Source organism: Pithys albifrons, chromosome 16 (assembly GCF_047495875.1).
Source record: "Pithys albifrons albifrons isolate INPA30051 chromosome 16, PitAlb_v1, whole genome shotgun sequence".
Classification (NCBI taxonomy): domain Eukaryota; kingdom Metazoa; phylum Chordata; class Aves; order Passeriformes; family Thamnophilidae; genus Pithys; species Pithys albifrons.
In genome coordinates this window covers 162,974-182,683 of record NC_092473.1, presented here as the reverse complement: position 1 = coordinate 182,683, position 19,710 = coordinate 162,974, and the positions used below count along the sequence as shown (strand labels likewise).

Here is a 19,710-nt window from a genome sequence, read left to right as displayed (position 1 = left end):
GTGCGGATGGCTCCGCAGGGACGCGGCTGTGCCTCTGCGGGACAGCAGCTGGGCCCCTCTGCGAGCCCAGGGCACAGCTCCCAGCCCTGCCCTCCCTCGGTCACACAGTGCCCAGCGCGGAGGGCACAGCCATGGCCACAGAGGTGCCCCAGCCTCACCCCGCGCTGTCGCGGCAGCCTCTCCCCGCAAAGCCCCGGCCCAAAGCGCCGGGCCGGGCCGGTGTGCCCCGAGCCCCGCGGCAGAGCCGGCCCGGGGCGCAGGCCGGGGCCTGCAGGGGCGGGGCAGTGCCTGTCCCGCCGTGCTGGAACTGCCGAGGGAGTGCTGTGGCCAGTCCTGGGCCCCTCAATTCAGGAAAGACATTGAGGGACTGGAGCGTGTCCAGAGAAGGCGCTGGAGCAGCAGGAGCGGCTGAGGGAGCTGCGGGGGCTCAGCCTGGAGAAAAGGAGGCTCAGGGGGGACCTTCTCGCTCTCTGCAACTCCCTGACAGGAGCGGGGAGCCGGGGGGGTCTGGCTCTGCTCCAGGGAGCAGGGACAGGAGGAGAAGGAACGGTCTCAAGCGGTGCCAGGGGAGTTTTAAGTTGGCCATTAGGAGGAATTTTTTCCGAGAAAGAGCGTTTAGATATTGGAATAGCCTGCGCAGGGAGGTGGTGGAGTCACCGCCCCTGCAGGTGTTGAAGGAAAGACTGGACATGGCACAATGTAGTGGTGTTGGGTGGTAGCTCCGACTCGCTGAAATCAGAGATGTTTTCCACCTAAACGACTCTGGGGTTCTGTGATTCCGGGACTGACTCGCCGCACTTCTCGCTTCCCGCGGGGTTTGGCCCCGCCGCGCCGCCGTAGCGCGTTGCCACAGAGACGCGGCGGCCGCGGGTCCGGCGATGTCGTTCCGCGACCTCCGCAGTGAGCGCGGCCGAGGGGCCGGGCCGGGCCGGGCCGCGGCACCCGCGCGATGGGCCGAGAGGGGCCTCGGGGGCGTCCGGGGCCGCAGCAGAGCGGGCCCCGCTGCTTCGCTGGGCCGCACACGGAGCTGCTGGCGGGCGGGCGAGCGGCGGGGCTGAGGCCGCCGGTGCCTGTCCCGGGAGGGTCCGTGCAGGGGGCGGGGGGAGCACAGCCCTGCACTGGGGGATTCCCCCCAGGCCGACCCTTAAAGTGTGTTTTGTGAAGAGAGCAGTTTAGCAGCGTTTGAGTCCAGTGAATCTCGTTAAAATCTCACGTTTACACACGGGTGTTTTCTGTTGAAGTGATACTACTTTAAGAAGGAATCCTCTAACTTGTTTTTCAGACTTTACTGAGATGATGAGGGCGCTGGGGTATCCCCGACTCATATCCATGGAGAATTTCCACACCCCGAACTTCATGCTTGTGTCAGAAGTGCTTCTGTGGCTGGTGAAAAGGTTGGTGGTGAGGCCAATAGATGTTGAGGGCTGATGCTGGGATGTGTGGGGTGTGTTTGGAGCTCATGATTTGGTGCGAAGTACGAAGATATTTAGTCATTCTTTAGGCTCTACTCTTCTGAAGACCAGGTTTGCAGTTTTCTCTACTCCTCTGAAGAGCAGGTTTGCAGGTTTTTAGTTTAATTATAGAGTTTGGAGTAGAAAATCCAGTGACTCTCTGCTGGCACAGGTTTCACCCTGAAGCTGGGAGCCACTTATCCAAAAGTATCCGTAGCTCTCCTGCATTTTCTCCGGACTCCATCACCAATCCTGCCAATGCCTGACCTTGTACCCAAACAGGGTGATCTGTAGTGAGAACACCCCAAAATACAACCAGTTCTTGCCTTGTTGCTACAGCTGTTGTTTCAGGCTAGTATTGTTTGTCCCACATACATAACATGTTTAAAAGAAATGTATGTACGGCCAAACTTCGAACACGGATTTGGGCAGGGCTGTCCCCACGGGCCCTTCCAGCCTGTGCAGTGGATTTTGGGTGAGGCTCAGCCTGCACAGAACTGGCCCCACCGTTTCAGTCCTGAGGTTCATCTGCCACGGCCGAGCGAGCTTGGACAGTGCCAGTGAAGTCCTCAGGACTGGAACCTCCAGCCCCCGGCATTGCCCAGGAGGGCTCCCATCCAAGTACTAATCCGGGGCTGACCCTGCTGAGCTTCCGAGATCCGACGGGATCGATGGCAGGGAGGCATTAACTGCCCAAAAGAAATAAAATTATTTCATTCTAATGTGCTAGTGTCCACTTGTAGTTTTACATCCATTTAACCCATTGACAGACTTCGACTAAATATTTCTGAATCTTGAAGTGTTAATCAAATTATACATTATTTTCTTGCTCCCACTAGTTACTTTTAAGCTCCTTGTGAGGTAGAATATTGCAATTGAAAACACAATAGCGACCCCTTTGCCTGATTGCTATTTTTTGGCCTGGATTCATACTACTAATTGGTATCCATTAAGTTTAATTACCAAGCTGTTAGAAATTTGCTGAATACTGTGTAATGAAATAGGGAAATAGAGCCATTCAAAGTTACTTGCATTAAGTTACTTAAATAGTCTTTACAATGCCGTTGTTACACTGGGGATCCAAGTTACTGAATTTACTTTTATTCCTCCCTTGTTCCTTTAGGCTGATGACTTCTAGTAGTTTCATGATCTTTTTAAAGCATTTTACAATCTTTCAATTTGCTTTTTTGTAATTTTTGTTTGTAAAAGTAGCATGTTCAAAATGATGTCTGAGTGAAGCATGTCAGGTTTTAAAGCTTTTACAGTTTGTGCACAAACCCACTGTGTGCATTCCAGGGTCCCCAGTCTGCAACTGGAGCTAAAAATTTACTTACCAGTCTTCTCCATGGTTTTTTTGTTTGATTTTTGCCTCACCAATGGGCCAGTCTCATTAACGTTGAACATGTATTTCTTACCAGACTCTACACCCCCTTCCTTCTCTAGATATGAACCCCAGACTGATATTCCTGCTGATGTAGAGACAGAACAGGACCGGGTTTTCTTCATTAAGGCTGTGGCTCAGTTCATGGTAGGTCTGCCCAGGGCTGTGCTTGGCCTGAAATCCTAAAAATATGAATAGCTGAAATCCTGGTTCCATGTCAGCTTTTAGTGCTTTCTTTTTTAATCCCTGACAGTTTCCCTGCAGAGCTAAAAAAATACTCATCCCTTGCTACTTATAAAAAGATAATAGAAGATCCAGCTATAGGTAGGAAATGTTTTGAAGCCATTTCAAAGATTTTAGACGAGATCCAGTCATATTTATTGCTAACTTTGGGGTGCCTGATTCTTTTGTGTGCTTGAGTGGTCGTAACTTCTGATATTTGCATTCTGATATAGAATCATTTATTGGTATATGTTGTCTGAGCTTTCTCATGGATCAAGGTACATGTTTTGCTCAGCTCAAATCTGAGCATGAGCATACCTGAATTGGGTCATCAAAATTTTAGTCTCGTGGAGTCAAATAACATTGTCCTTCCTATAATTCATGTTATTTTGGTGCAGTGTGAGCCTTTGCTGTTATCACACACTTAGATAACATTTTTAATGATGTGTAAAGAGCTTACTGGGGCTGCAGGTGGCTCTGGAAGCAATGGAACCCTTTATGCTAATACCAAAGATTAATTATAGTGCTTAAAAATTTTTTGAAATGTATTAAGATTACATTGTAACCATATTTCCCTTCTCTTTTGTGAAGGTTGTGTACCTTGAATTCTAATTTTGTTATATTCAGAGCATGGCACATTTCTGTATATATTAGAATGTGCTTTTGAGCCCTGGAGCACCATCAGATATTGTGAACAGATCTGTTTTGTTTGGAACTGTAGGAAAATCCAAATCAGCATGTTTTACAAGGGACAAATATGGAAGCAGAAATAATGCTATGCATATAGTTGCCTTTTAATAGCTGATTTAATATAAGAAATCCCAAGGGGTTTGGAGAATTACATATTATGGTTCAGAAGATGAAGCTAATGGAAATTTCTTTAATCATGCTGCAGTTAATTAAGTTTATAAGTTATTGTGGGAGTTATTGTAGATTTTCATCTTTTTCAGGTTGAGAAAAGCTTTTAGACATTTCCTTAATAATTCCCTGTCCGTGGAATCCACAGTTACCTTCCCCAGGAGTTCACAGCTTTGTGCATTTGTGGGCAGATGTGAGATTTGATGGAGACAGATTTGTCTGAGAAGAGAGTATCAGGATAGATTAATCATCATGGAATACAACTGGAGCTTTGCTCTCCTTTACTGAACAAGACCTAAAGAGGTGTTCATTTTCCACACAAATTATGTATTGCTCTGTGTTCCTGGTAGTTTGAGAACTTGCCACATGTCTCTGTTCCAGACCCAAAAGTTCCCAAAGTGTCTGCAGGGTTGTCTTAGGTGGTTTTTTCATCAGCTGCCTTACCTGGCTCCTGCTCAAGCCCCCTTGGATGAAACTTTGAAGTGCAGTGCAACAAAAAGCCACTGATGAGTTCATCTCATAGAAATACATTATGAAAACATACTTAGCAAACAAAGGTACCAAATTTTTTTGCAAGAGTCAGACATCACAGACCAAATTTGCTTCTATGATAATAATAAAATAGTTTGTAAAGTTAAGCAAAAAACTGGCTGTTGATGACATCCTTTCTGTATATTTATATTTTCTGTTGCTTTTTGATAATCTGATCTTCACCATAAATAGAGGGGAATTTTAGTGATTCTTTAAAACTAGAATTGATATAAAATAGGGTGAGTAGTTCAAATTTTAAAAAAAGTTACCTTCTTGAGTAAGCAGTGCCACTGTATTTTTTCCTCTTTTTAAGTAGTGCTTGAGTGAAACCCCATTTTTTTCCCCTCCTTCTGAACATTGATTTTTCTCTCTTGGGAAAGCTGAATTCAGAGTGGATCTGAAATTAGAATTTCTGCCTTTAACAGCATCCTTTATGATTTAGGGCATCAGTCATGTTTGCATAGGGGATATTTAACAGTCTGTCAATTTAATACTTGTTATTTCTACTATTAGATTTTAGATTTCTCCTCCTGAAAGGGAAGGGAGTTGAACATTCCTGGCTTTCCACTTTGTGTGTTGGCTCATTTGAGGTCATTCTGCTCAAAAATTTCAAAAACAATTAGGTGTTTTTGTACTGTGAGTCTTGTATTCCCCCAACTCGGGGTGTGCAACATCAGTAACCTGTTCTGGGAGTTTGGATTTCAATTTTCAGGAATCTTACAATTACAGAAGATACTGAGTTGGAACCTTGAGCTCTGGCAGCCTTGGGGCCATGCCCACTGCCCTGAGGAACCTGTTCAGTGCCCACCACCCTCTGGAGGAAGAACCTGCTCATTATATGCAGCCTAACCCTGCCCTGACACAGCTTTAGCCATTCCCTTGGGTCCTGTCTCTGGAAGCAGATACAGAGTCAGTTTGCTCTGCTGGGTTGAGATTCTGGGCTGAGAGCGGCAAGAGGAAAACATTTATTAAAAGTTAAAATCACAAAGTCACAAACGTTGACAAGATGCATGTGGAGAATCATGGGCCACCATCCATGTGCTTTGTTTCCTTTGAAAAGCGGGAGCCAAGTCCATGGTCTGAGATCTGGTCCTTTCTCTCTTTAATGTCATGAAGTTTTTCTGCAGTCCATTATTCAGTGAAGCTCTGTGCAGAACCTGGTAAGGTGAAGCTCATGGGCAAGACTTGTAGCAAATATTGTAATATTTGAGTCTCTCACCCCAGGTTGAAGATCCTGTTCTGTCAGGGCCTGAGGGGAGTGTGAGTTACTTCCCGTAACGTGGTAATGCCAAAGCTGTGTAATGCCACAGGTGACTCAGGGAGAGATTCAATCTGCCACTGAGTAGGTTATCTCACAGGATAAATATTTTACCACAAGTTTAATCTTAAAAATATACCAAAAAGAAGATGGTAAGTCATTTTTGTGCTTAATGTGTCATTTGAAGCATAATTCTTTTATTTGTAGCTGATGATCAGGTTTTTTGCTGCCTTGTTTAGTTACGCCATCAGGAAAACTTCCTGAAAATTGAATCTGAAATTTGGTGTTGGCTCCTTGTGACTATTCATTTATACTATAAACCTGTCAGAAATTTCAAGAGTAACATTTGTGTCCCTTCTGTGACAGATGCTCTTTTCCCCCTTTATTATTTTGAAGTATAAAAAGATAAGATGATAACTTTTAATGTTTTTTATCTTACTGGTCTGTCTGTACTCTTCAGAGATGGAAGACAAGGAAATAAAATCACTAATATCATAGCAGGGAAAAAATTGAAAGAAGCAATAACATATTTTGAAGGTGCTGCTGGAAGAGAAGACAGTTCAATTAGGATAATTGATCTTATTCTTGCAATTCACTAAAGCTGAAATTTACCTCTCTACAGCATCATCACAAGACCTGGGCAGCACTTACTTTCCACTTAATTTGAGTTTAAGTGGTGCACAGGGTTTTTGCTGATCATCATGCAGGAAAGAAATAATGGATAGTTTGAGTTGTTTCTGCAAATGTTCTGACATGCAGAAAGTGCAGTTTTCAGAAAAATTTCTTCTAGAGATACCAGGATTATAATAAGGCAAACTGGTGTGTACAAACAGGCAGATTTATTTCTGTATGTCAAAGCATGATGACCCTAAAAAGAGCTTTGGAGTGAGGAGGTAAATAAGGATTTTGTTCTTGTGAATTACAAATTTATTCTTTCTTTCCAAAGGCTACCAAAGCTCACATCAAGCTCAACACTAAGAAATTGTACCAGGCAGATGGTTACGCTGTGAAGGAGCTGCTGAAGGTCACCTCTGTGCTTTATGGGGCCATGAACACCAAGGGAGTGGAGCGTGCAGACCTCAGTGAGGAAGACTGCAGCAAGTTCAAGTTTGATCTTGGCTCAAAAGTAAGGAAAACTTGTATTCTTGTTTGGGGCAAGAAAAAACAAAACACATCTTCTAGCTAAAACTTCAGTAGAGAATGTCATGGAAGGTAGTAGGTGTGGTTTTAACTTAGACTTTGAGTAGTTGAGGTTTTGCAATTCTATGATTTGTTTTAATCTCTCTGACTTCTCAACCAGAAGCATAATACAAGGCAACAATGGCACAAAATTTATCCTCTTTGGTTTCCAATGCTGTTGAAATAGAAATATTGGAGTAGGCCAGAATAAAGACTCTTTTCTCCTTGCTAACCTTGTTGCAACAAGGGAAGCTTGCAAAGTACAGGCTGAAAGTTGATTTTTCAGCCCATTTGCATTGAAGGAAAGGGAAGTCTTCATGTTACCCTAACAGACATGAAAACTGTTCAAGGCCTTAAAATAAATGCCATCTCTATATATTTAAAAAACACCCTCTCTAGGTATTAATAAAACAACAGCCCAACACTTTGCTAAATAAAAGGAATTTCTGTTACTGCTTTTTGTTAGCTTTAGCACCTCCTTGGTATTCTAATATTTATAGGTTTTGATTCTTTTATAGCTATACTGTGTCATGCCTGCTTTTTAGGAAGAAATTCTTTGCTCAGAGGATGGTGAGGTCCTGGCACAGGTTGCCCAGAGCAGCTTTGGCTGCCCCATCCCTGGAAGTGTCCAAGGCCAGGTTGGATGGGGCTTGGAGCAACCTGGGCTGGTGGGAGGTGTCCCTGCCCGTGGTAGGGGGTGGAACTGGATGAGCTTTAAGGTCCCTTCCAACCCAAACTATTCCATGATTCCACGATCCTGTGATTCTTGAGAAAATGTCAGACCCACAAGTGATTCTTCCTCTGTGTGAGTCTGATGTGTGTCTCTGAAAAAAATAATACTAAAAAAATTACCAATATTCATTACTTATGCTACATGCTGGTCACAGACCTTTTGGTATGTAAAGTTTGTACTTTTGCATATGGAAAAGGTGATGTTTCCCTTTGTCCTGGGCAGCACAGGAACCAACTAACTGGCTGAGTGACTTGTTGGTTTGTTTTGTTTTGGCCTAAAGTGGCTGATGTTTCATCCCAAAACCTGTATCTGCGTGCCTTATCTACACTATTTTAAAGCCAAGAGACTGGTTCACTCTGATTCCACGGCACAACTTCCTTAATTCTACGGCAGTTTTTTGACCTCTTATGCAATTTTAATATTAAAATGATAAATGTAGTGGATTTTTTTGTGATACTGGGGATTATCTTGCTATTCAGTGCTGTTGCTGTATTCCCAGATTGCTGACTTGAAGGCAGCTAGACAGCTTGCTTCTGAAATCACCTCCAAAGGAGCAGTTCTGTATGACTTACTTGGCAAAGAAGTGGAACTAAGGGTAAGTACATGCTGGAGAGTGTGGAAAAACTTGGGTTCACTGGATGCTGCAAAGAAAAAGGTGGAAAAAATACCAGTGGTTCTTGGTAGTTGCATCTGATATGAACATTCTGTGAGTTTGAAGGCATGGGTCTGACAGTTTGCATTTCCTTCCCACTCATTCATGCCTGGATTGCAGAAAGCCTGAGAGAACAGTTTCACATTTTCTCTTTAGCAGGAAACTGAAATACTCTCTGTCGAACTGTTTGAAAACACTGACTTCATGTGCACATGGTAATGGTGGAGATGGATATATTCATGAAGATAAGTGGTCAGTGCCCTAATTTTTTCAAGGGAAAGGCTCATTAATTCCATGTCAGTAGCTGAAGGTCTCACAGGGTACAGCCTGCAGGGTACATGTGCTTCAGTTTAGCTGTGAAATCACAAGCTATTGCATGAAGTCAGGGAAGTGTCCTGAAACACTGCCAATAAATCTTGCAATTACTGTTTTCAGTGCACTTACCTGCAATGCTGGAGGTTATTAATTTTCTGAAAATGAACATTTAAAGAAGGGAAACCCTGTATGGTGTTGGAAATGGTCAGATTTGCAGAGTCTGAGCTGCAGGAAGTGTGCCCTTAAGAGCTGTAAACTGTGAGCCTCCACAGTTAATGCTCTCAGATCCTTGTCTGATGGAGAACAAGTGTTTAAAGGGTGGGTGATGCACTGGGGAGATACTCCATGGAACATTGCTGCTGGATCTGTACATAAGCATGGTAATGCAGCAGTGTGAAAGACAGTAATATTTCAAAAGACAGAAGTGATAGGCCAGTTTAACTCATTGTGCACAGTTATCACAAAACTGTTAATCAGTTACTTTTCATCTTGCATTCTTTTCTAAATTCTTTCATTTTCATACAAATGCTACTGATGTGTTAGTATTTGCTTTGGAACATTGATGCATTTTGTTCTGGGTAGGGTGTCCTTGCAACTCCACTCAAAGTCAAATACAGGTCAGTATAAAGCATCATTTTTAAAAACTACTGAAGCATTAGTTTGAAATTGGGCATTGTTTAGCCACTTTAAATCACGACTTTTAGAAGACTGACTTTAGAACTGGGCCTTAGAAAAGGGACACACCAAGTGCAGTGTGGGATGAAAAATCAGGAGATGAGGAAGTCCTGAAGTGCAGGCACTTTTCACTGGATTCATTAACAAATCTTCAATGGAAGGCTGTTTAAATGTGCCATGTCTAAAAGGATGGTATTTCTTAGAGGAGCGAGCACGTTTCCTGTGGCACAATGACTGAGTGCACAAGACAGAAACAACTAATCCTGCTGAGGTATTTTGCAAAAAGGTTTGACAGATGGAACTTGTCCTTAAGAAATCCTGTCCTGGGAAAGGACCTTTGCTTCTGTGTGTATCTCCAAAGGCACAAAGTGTCTCTGACAGCATGGTGAGAACCTCCAGAGAGCAACAGAAGAGGCTTTCATGCTCTATTCTTTATGGTTTGTGGCTAATTCCAACCTTCTTCAGTGATTTGTGAAACCCGAAGGACCCACTTTTGGCTGGTGTGTTAAATGTCAAGTTTGGTACAATAAGCATGTGACAAACTTGGGACTTCAGCCTGCAGGAAAGCAAACAGGTTTCAGGTTAAAAGCCATGATGCTGCAGTAACCAGTTTTTCAGTGAAATTTTTCTAGTTTCCTCTTTTAATTAGAAGACCCCAACTCTGCCTTTCACTTGAAGGATGAAATTTGCACATCACAATTGGCTTAGAGCCAATTGCTGCTGTTTTCTTCCATCACTGTTGGGTCTGGGATTCGTGTCACAGAGCCAGTGCTGAGGGCAGTTAAGGTATTGCCCTTCCACATCTCCCACCTCTTCCCTGGATCTTTCACGGGGTTGCTGAGATGCTTAGAAGACCCTCTGCCTGCCCTGCCCACGTGGTTCCACGTGGGCAGAAGGAGAATTGCAGTTAGTTCTGGCTTTGTGTTGAGAATTAGAGCTTTGTTGGTAGATAGGAAATTAGTTGCCATTAATCTAAGGTTTACTTTTATTCTTTTTTAATGTGCAGATTATTGATTTCCATTGGTTATTTTCTTTTGACAGTGCATGGCTAATTAATGCTTGAAGTAAATGACACTGGCAGAGGCTTTATACTATTATAGGAGGGTAGAAGAATATGGTTTATTCTTTCATTCCATTTTATCTCCTGATACCTGTTGCATTGACTAAAATGTATCAACAGCTGTGGTAATGTTTAAATTAATTTGAAAATATGGGAGTTTATGTTCCCCTAACCTCACCTTTCTTTTTTCAATCCATTCACTTATAAATATTTAAATGAAAGCTCTTCCTACCTAGGCTTGCACAGGCTGCTAATGTATCTTATTTCTATCCTAAGTGAAGATGGCTTCCATTTCCAGGAACTATAAAGGAATTGCCAGCATTTGGCACTAATGGGTTGTCTGGGGTCTGTTTTCATAGTCTGAGCAGTTTTTGTGGAAAGATCTTTGGGGAAAAGTGAAGTAAAACTCATTATTTCCTTTAGAAATGTTGACTCCTAATTTGTGCCACAACCTTTACCTTCTCTGTTGGAGTCTTTGCACATAATTGTATAGGAACTGTGTATGAAAGCTTTTTACATTAAATAAATTTCATTGCTCCAGTTCATGAAACACTTCAATAAATTACTTTCTGAATGAAAACAAATTTCAGCTAGAGAAGAGTTTAAGGGAATGGCTCTATTAGATGTATTGGAGATAGATAGTGCTGTAAATGCATGTGCATATTTTTGGGGAAGAGTTTAAGGCTGTATTTGTTTTCTTGGAAATGTGATTCAGTGCCTTTCTGATTCCTTTGCAAATATATTATTCCCTGAAGGAATAGATAGTTCTTCTGTATATGTAAACAGCTTCCAAAGATACTCCATAGTGTAAGAAAAGAACATTTAATTAAAGACAGAGGAGAAAACAAAACCTACAGGTTTTTTGCTGAATTTAGACTTATGATGTTAAGTGTTTTTGGAAAACAAAGTAAACACCAAAATTATATCTTCTCATCAGATGAAAATCACAGTACAATTATTGATTTCCATGGGAGCTGTGTGTTTCCAGCCCAGCTGTGGATGAGCACAGTGTCTGTTATTGGTGTCCTGTGGCAGTGCAGTGCTGGAGACACAGAGTTTTTTATTTTAAAATGCATTTAAGTCTTATATTTGGAAGGTAATTTTCAATTTCCAGTGTTGTTGGTTGATGTCTTGGAGCACAGAAATTGCAGGTAGGATTTGTAGGGGGTAGTGGAGCTGATGAATGAGTTTCAGTACCACACTGTGAGATCCCTACATGAAAAGCAAATTCCATGTATGGAGAAATACATCTTTGTCTTCATTGTTTCCTTTCATGCCAGGGGCACTCTCTCTGCATTGCATTGCTGTGTAACCCTAATGTTCAGAATATGTCCATCTAGCTTTGCAAGAGTAACTGGGCATGTTGAGTTCTAGTTTTCTGTAACATGTTTTCTAGGTTTTTTGTTTGAATGGGGAAGATGGAGGTTGGTTTGGATTTGAAGTGGGGATGGGAAATTTTGTTTGGATTTCTTTCTCTGTATTCCTACACTATACTAAATGAATGAAAAAAATAAGTAGAAGTTGAAAATAGTCTGTGGTTGGGGCTACCAAGCCCAAAATCAAGGAAAGCAGCAACAGAATTCATGTCAGTACTTGGGCAAAATGCAGCACTGCTTCCCTATGGATTCCCATTGGGTTTTGGGACCTACACAGCTGAGTGCTGCCATCCTGGACATGGACAAAGATGTTGGAAAAGCCAGTGGTCCTTCAGACCCTAAAAAAACGGTAAGATGGGGCACATGGCCAGATTAATCTCTGGGGGGAAGGCAGGGGTGATGAGGTGATCCCAGTCATTCCTTAGCTCCAAATAAAGCAGAAATGAGCCTTGTAAGGTCAGTTGTGCTTAGCTGAGGAATGAGTGCTCCTGAGTTATCCAACGCTGGACATCCAAAAGGAAAAATTCATGGTTATTTCTAACCCCTGCCTGACCCTTCAGTGCCTCCCACTCTGCATCTGCCAGAGGTCCTGTGGCCACATTAGCAGGAGGCTCTCAGGAAGCCACCATGCTTAGACTTGCTGAATTATTAGACACAGGAAAATAATGAAGCAGAAAAATTCCAGAAGAAAACTGCCTTTGTGCTGGTGGCAGGCAGAAAGGTTTCTAACCTTCTTAATGTTTGCATTTTATTTACCTTTAATTAGCTCTAAGCCCTGTAAAACAGAAGAAAAATGAAAATAATCTTTTTTTTAAGGGTATTTAGCTTGTGCAGAAGACAGGCAATGCAGCGGGTTTGCTTTCTAATGCTCCTCCTGGCACATTCCATCTGTGACCCTGAACAACCTGTTCTCTGTATTGGCTTGTGTAAATGGAAAAATTTCTGAATTTTGTAGATTAAAGCTTTTAACAGCCCGATAAAGTGTTTCCCAGTCTCTGAAGGATTAATTTTGATGTAAGTAACAGGGCATTGCTCCGAGTGTTGTTTTTTATGGGTGTCACAGCTTGTTCCAAAACTGATGGAAGTCACTGAGACTTGTGACTGACTTTGGTCAAGAAAGGTTGGAATTAAACTCTTAGGAGAGCCAAAGGCATTTAGATCCGGCTGTGGAACAGAGATGGGGTTAGTTACAGCACAGAGAGTTGTCACTGAGGACATTTAACTTGGATCTCTATTCCCAGCTTTTTGATAAAGGAGCCCTTCCTCCCTGCCTTCACCTCACAGAGCAGCTTGACGCCCACACAGGGAGATGTGCTTTGAGACATGGCTGCATTATTCCAAGCACTTCAGAACTGAACTACGATAAAATCATTTTATTTGGAATGTTGGAAACATTTTTCCATCTGCCAAATGTTACTTCTGGGTACCAGACAGTGCCTGGGGGAGGCTGATAAACGAATTTCTCTCATTTCCTGGGCTTTGGTTATGAAATCGCCACAGAGAGGATTTCTAGTGGAAATTTGTATCTTGAAGTTGACAGAACTCTGGAGAATTACCTGGTTTACTTCAAGTTGTTTGAAGTGACCTGTTTCTAACCCAAACCTAACCTATCAATTTGAGGAAAAGGGCTTGCTGGAAAGTGGGAAGCCAAAAAATTAACCCTTGCAGGTCTAACAGAGAGTTGGAATAATACTGTCCTACAGATTGCTTTGTCCATAACTGTGGTTTTGTGCTACGTGGATTTAACATCTGTGGGTGTATTTTATATAAGAAATTATTTTGTATGAACTTCCCAGGATTATTTAGCTTGAAGACATGGCATCAGCTGTAAATTGATGGGTAGAACATTTCTCCTGGTGGTTTAGGGACTAGTTGTGTCAATGCATTGGTAGTTGGAAGATCTGAATTCTTACAGCTCAGTTGTAGACTTCCAAAAAGGCATTCTAGTTTGGCAGGGAAGAAAATCCCATCTGAACTGTATTGTATGTCACACCATTTGTCAAAACCTGTGTGAGCCTGCAATAAGTTCTACTTAATTAGGCTAAATCCGGAACACTGTCTTCTAAATATCTGGTGAGGTTTTGGTTGTTTATTATTGCTATCCATGAGGCACAAAGTGTAGCCATATCAAAATTTTAATTACAGAAGAGGAAAATGTGATGATGTAAATGTAAGGACAATGATTTTAGGTATTTTTAGCCATTCAAAATGCCTTTTTGTCTGCCCAAAGTGAGCCACCTGGTATTCTGTTGCTAGAAACAGAATCTCGTCTAGTGGAAGGTGTCAGTTGGAATGAGATGGGCTTTAAGTTCCCTTCCAACCAAAACCATTCTGTGATTCAATGGAAACAACAGCCACTCCACTCACTACTGGTTGAACTTTCCTGGGAATGGAAACCCAAGCTGTATGTCAGTGTTTGCTGAAGGAAAAGTTTACCTTTTCTCTTTGTGGGACAGTTCCTGCTACCACTTTTGATGCACCTTTTCGTGATGTCTTTATGTGTCCTTGAGGTCTGAAAGATGCTCTCGCAAAATACACTCCTGTTTGTTGCTTTGTCTCATTATTTCTCTCAGGTCTCTTGTGACATGGTTTTTACATACCAGGATAGCAGGGAGTTTGGACACTGTGATTGAGACTCTGCGTTAGGGAGTAGGGGAATGTTTCTGGATTCCGTTTGAGGACTGCTGAGATGAGCATGAAAACAAGCAGATAGCCTGGAAGTGACAAAATTCTCAATTATCGGTACTTTTGAACTCTTGAGGGGGAAAATGGGGTTTTGGGAAGAGTCAGATTCCTTCAGAAGCTCTGGATTATTTTTAATGTCTCTCATGTTCCTGTTCAATGATACCTAGTTATCCATTCTCTGTATTAGCCAAATGTGATCCCAGTATGTGTTAGTAAACTCCCTGAATAATAAACTCTTCAAAAGGAGTGTTTATGGCCTGCATGGACAGCTGGAGTTGCCAAACCTGTTTGCAGGGAGCAGAGGCTGTAATGCTTTCTGGATTAAAGCTGAACAGAACAGTGGCAGTGTCTCTTCTGCATTCATCAGGCTTAGAACTCCTGGAAAGCACAGAAGAATTTTACCTGTGGTCAAAAATTCATCGGAGTCACAGACTGGTTTGGTTTGGAAGGGACCTTAAAGCTCATCCAGTTCCACCCCCTGCCATGGGCAGGGACACCTTCCACTAGCCCAGGTTGGTCCAAGCCCTGTCCAACCTGACCTTGGACACTTCCAGGGATGGGGCAGCCACAGCACTGTTGGAGCTTTGGATGCAGCCCAGGATACACCCACTAAAAGGAGCCAATAAAAGATATGTATTCCCTAGGGATCCTGGAGGGGCAGAGAGGTTCTTGTGTTTCCACATCCAGAAAACTTAAGGCTGCAGAGCCTTGTGGAACGATTCTTTAGTGTCAGGAAAAGCAAGTCCTGCTTTCCTACCTTTTCAGTTTGAGCCAGCTGGATGTCTGGCTCTGAAGCTGCAGGAGGGTTTGTTGGGGTATTTGATAAGGTCACTGGCTCTGTATTTGTGTCCTTCAGGATGGATTTTTTGTGGCTGATGTCAAATTCCTGGTTAGATGAACCAGTTACTTCGTTACCTTTTGACAGAGGGAGGCTGTGCTATGACACCTACCTGAGTGTGGTGACTGTCATGGTGACCTGTGGTCCTGTGCCAGGCTGGTGGTGCAGCAGACAGCAGGACCTCAGTTTCTGGCCTCTGCCACAAGACTGGCTGCTCATCTGGTATCTCTGGACACAACCTTGGGACTTCTGTTCCCAAAATCTGCTGTGGTCTTGTCCCTCATTGGTGTGTGACCTCAGGGTTTGCCACTCAGCAGGGACAGAGACCTGAGCTGAGGAAATCCTTTACACAGATGAAGTTTTGAAGGCTTTAGTATTATTTCCTGAAATGGCTGCAGTACAGTTTTGCTCTAAGGAAATTTCACTTTTGATGCCCAAAGTGGTGCAATCTGGGCAGAACTGGCTTCTGTGTGAACTCTCCATGTACTGTGGGAATGTCCTGTCAGGCCAGGCTCTGTGCTGCTGTGTTGTAGCAGTCAGCTGATTTTTTTAATTAGAAATCTTTGTTTGCAATCAAATTCTCATTTACAAAGAAGATTTTTGAGTCTAAACCAACCAATAATTTGTTAATACTGCCAATTAGGTTTGTCCAAAGTGAGATTCAAAACTTGACGAATTAGTCTCAGCCTTTTCATGCAGCACCAAATAGTCCAACCAGGGAGAGTAACACCACCAGCAAATGGTGTCTCTTGTGTGCTTTCATGTGTTTTCTTCAATTAGTTTATGGCTTCCCTGATTTTTAGTTACTGTTTATCTGGTAAAGTTGTACCAGGGTGTTCTGGATACTGGGAACAGAAGGTCTGCAAAGTGATAAACAATCAGCTTGTTCATGAATACCTCTGGTTTCATGGCTTTCTCCTGTTGGAATTACCAGGCTTAGTCCTATACTGATGTCACTTTAATATTTTTTTCTGTGTTTTTCATCCCTCCTGAGAACTCTTATTTTTAATGGTTAATTTAAAGGGAACCTCTGGAGTATCATAATGTGTATTCTGATGAGTACACCTAATTACAAAGAGTACATTAGATGAATGAGGCCATATTTTTAATTTGCACACTTATTTTTGAGTACAAGGAATTGTGAGGACAGCCAGTGGCAATGAAATACCTGGTGTTTGGGCAAATTTAGAAAATTGGTTTCACCTTCAAGTAAAGCCTATTTGTATCAACGAACAGATAGTCCTTTGTGTAAAGCCAGGCTTTAAAAATCCCAGTTGTGAAGTGTCTGTGTGTTTTACATTGGGTAGGAGATAAGCACTGAGGATGAGTTGGGCTGAAAAAAAAAGTGTTTTATTTGCTTATGCAGGGAGTCAGAGATAAGTCACAGGGGTTGTGTTAGATTAATTTAATTTGCTCATGACTTTACAATGTTTAGATTGACGAGCTTTGGTATTTGAGAATAAATGCTTTTCCCAATATTCTCCTAGTCTTTGTGGGGTGTTTATCCAGGCATGTTAATGCAAGCTGCCTTCCTTGTAATCCCTTTCTATATGGCCAGTTGCAAGGTCCTTCTTGAAAGGAAGGCCTTCTTAAAATTAAGGCCTACTAAAACTAAGGCCTAAACTATCACAGAGATGTTAAAAATAAGTTTCCTCTTTGAGAGTGTTCATAGGATAACAAGAAATAGCCCAGTGAGGGGTACCCAGGGAAGCTGTGACAAGCATCCACGAAAAAAATTGTGGACAGCTTTGATAGTCTCAAAATACATTTATTTTTCCATTATATATCCATTATATATTAGTATTTTTTCCATTATATTTAATATTTTTCCACTTAAACTTACTACTCCAAAGAATCAAAGTCAGGTTAATTCTGCTGTTTGTAACAATGAAATGAAAATGTACATTTGAAGGCAGAGTTTTAGGAGTGAGTTGTGTGTCCAGAGTATTCTCCACTTTGTCTCTTGGGGTGTGAGTGGGTTGATTGCCCAGACCTCGTGTTTTTCCAGTTTAACCCTGATGGCACAGTCTGAAAGTACAAATTCCAGCCTTTCCACTGTTCTGCATTGCCCAGACAGGTTTTCCCAAGCAGGTGGGACTGAAGAACAGAACCTTGTTCTAGAAAGTGATACAGATTTTTGCATGAAGACTGTGGTCTGTGCAGGAAGCAGAGCGAAGGCAGAAGAAGAAAAGACATTAAACTTGCATAAATTATTCCTAAATTATATATTATAACTTAAAAGAGCAGATCTTCAGAAGTTTCTCTAAATTCATCAGTCCTCTGCCCCGACTCCTCACTGCAGGGCCCTGTGTATGTGTTTCACTCAGTGTTTCACTGAGTGAAAATTGGTGAGGGAATGGTTTATAATTTAAAACTACAGTCCTTGCTGTTTCTTTTGTCTTTTTTGCAAGTGAGAAGGAAAACAATTTCCTTCTCCTGCTCTTTAGTCTGTGGTGTGTTGCATAGTGGCAGAGATCTCACTGTTGCTGTAAGAACCAAGTGCAGTTGACAGGGCAGTGTCTGCACCAGGCTGGGCCTGGCAAAGGCCTCACAAATAAACAGGGATTTTTCTGAGCTTCCAAATGTTTGTTGTTCCCAGAATAGGCCCTAAACTACATTACTCTTGCCCATCTTCCTCCAAAAACATCTACCTATGGAATTATTCAGGAATTTGTATCGCGCTGACTCCTCGTGTCTTATTTTCATCCAAATTAACTTTCTGCTTTGGAGTTTGCATTTCTCTGTGGCTAGAGGGATGTTGACAAGCACTTTAGACAGTGTAAGCTGTCACTGCCACCAACAGATGTAACTCCTGTCATTCTCCCCAACATAGTATTTCTACTTCTTGTGCCAGAAAAAAAGCTTTTGTGCAGCTTGTGGGTGGATGGCTCAAGAGACCTGATCCAGCAGAGGAATTAAGCTCAGTAGAAAAAGAAAGCTGCCTTTTTGGTTTTGGTGTTTGGTTTTGGTTTGTTTTTTTTTTTTTTTTTGGCTGGATGAGCTCTGATGTTGGGTTCACCCTACAACTCCCTGGACTTGAGTTGGTGGGGAAGGGAGCAGGCTCTGCTCATACTTATTTGTGCAATCTGGAGGGTCTGGCATGGTTTTAGCAAAGTTGTTGCATTTGCTTCCAGAATTTGCCCTAAAGTCAGCTGGGTTTGTCTGTTGCAATGTATATAAAGGATTTTTAGGTTCTTAGTCAGGTGTTTTCTAGAGAGGTGCTTTTTCCATCTTTATCCACCTGTTACCAAATGTTTTGCCAACATAAGATGGTTTTAAGGACTTAGGGCTGCAAAATTCTGTCTCCTCCTCCCAAGTAAGGAAGGCAGTGGTAAGACCTCAGACAAGTGAACCCCTAAGCACCTGTGTCCTCAAAACTACTGAGAATGGAAAAGGGTTTTTTCCATCCTTTGGGATCTAAACAAGGATTACTGGGGGTTTTGAGGAGTTTGGACCACTTGTTTGTCAGAACCGGAGAAGCCCAAACATCTGCAGAATGCAATTTTCACGTGGGCAGAGGAGGCACAGGTGATAACCCAAATTGGAAGGGTCTCCCAAGGGTCACAAGTCCAATTCCTGGCCCTGCACAGAACATACCAACAATCCTACCATGTGCTTGAGAGCTTTGTTCAAATCCTCCTTGAGCTCTGGCAAACTCGGGGCTCACTGTCCCAGCTGCCTGGCAGAGTTTGGTGCTTTCATAATCCTTCTTGCTCCACAGTTTCTGGGACACTGTACTCATCTACCTTCACTGCTGTTTTCATGGGTTGTGTTGTAAAGGTAAAAGAATCTCTGTCCCCCATTGCAAAAATCTGCCTCCAAGAACATTTTCAGTCAGACAGTAACACTTAACCTTGTTTTGAAAAGATGTATTAATCTCAGTCTCACTTAACTGACTTTTTCATCATCTCCTGTTCTTTAAATCATCTCAGCTTTGGTGAATAAACACTAAATCCTACCCCATTTATTATGCAGATGATCCTATCATTTTTGCTTAATCACACTCAGCTCTGCATATATTAGTTCCTTTGTGCAGTGTTGAAATATATTGGTGTATTTTTATTTCATAGGAAGCAAGAACAGAATCTATTGCCAGACCTTTGGAGATAAATGAGGCTGAGAAGGTGATGAAAATTGCAATTGACAGTGTTCTGGTAAGCAAAATGGTATTTTTTTAATTGTAAAATTATAAGATCTCTGCTTCAAGAAGAATGTAGCTCTTTTTATCAACAAGGAATGAGGTGAAGCACAGAGGGTGGCTGTGAGCTGGCAGAAATCACATCTGCAGGAGAAAGTGTGAACAAATCTAGGGGCAGGACCTAGAAGATGACCTTAAGATCCTCTCTGCTGCACTGTCACACTGTATAACTGTTGGTTCAATGTGCAGAAACATTCTTTCATCAAATAGCTGCACTTGGCCTCTCTTTTGGGAGAAAACACATTTTAGTCATACTCCCTGCCTCTCTTAGGAGCTTTGCCTCAAAGGCTCAACAGAT

The 19,710-nt window shown here is 42.3% G+C and overlaps 1 protein-coding gene across 6 annotated transcripts in view; it reads left to right on the top strand.

Annotated features, from left to right (window-relative positions):
• Positions 1 to 295: 295 nt before the first annotated feature.
• The window catches only part of CLUAP1 (clusterin associated protein 1), a 71,026-nt gene continuing 51,611 nt past the window's right edge, over positions 296 to 19,710 (top strand). For 3 of the 6 annotated variants that reach the window (XM_071571396.1, XM_071571395.1, XM_071571392.1), the window contains exons 1-6: positions 296 to 900; positions 1,283 to 1,394; positions 2,895 to 2,979; positions 6,648 to 6,827; positions 8,113 to 8,208; positions 19,285 to 19,368. In XM_071571396.1, the coding sequence (XP_071427497.1) occupies positions 879 to 900; positions 1,283 to 1,394; positions 2,895 to 2,979; positions 6,648 to 6,827; positions 8,113 to 8,208; positions 19,285 to 19,368 (579 nt within the window). In that variant the 5' untranslated portion in view covers positions 296 to 878. The other 3 variants (XM_071571394.1, XM_071571393.1, XM_071571397.1) reach the window with 3 other exon arrangements.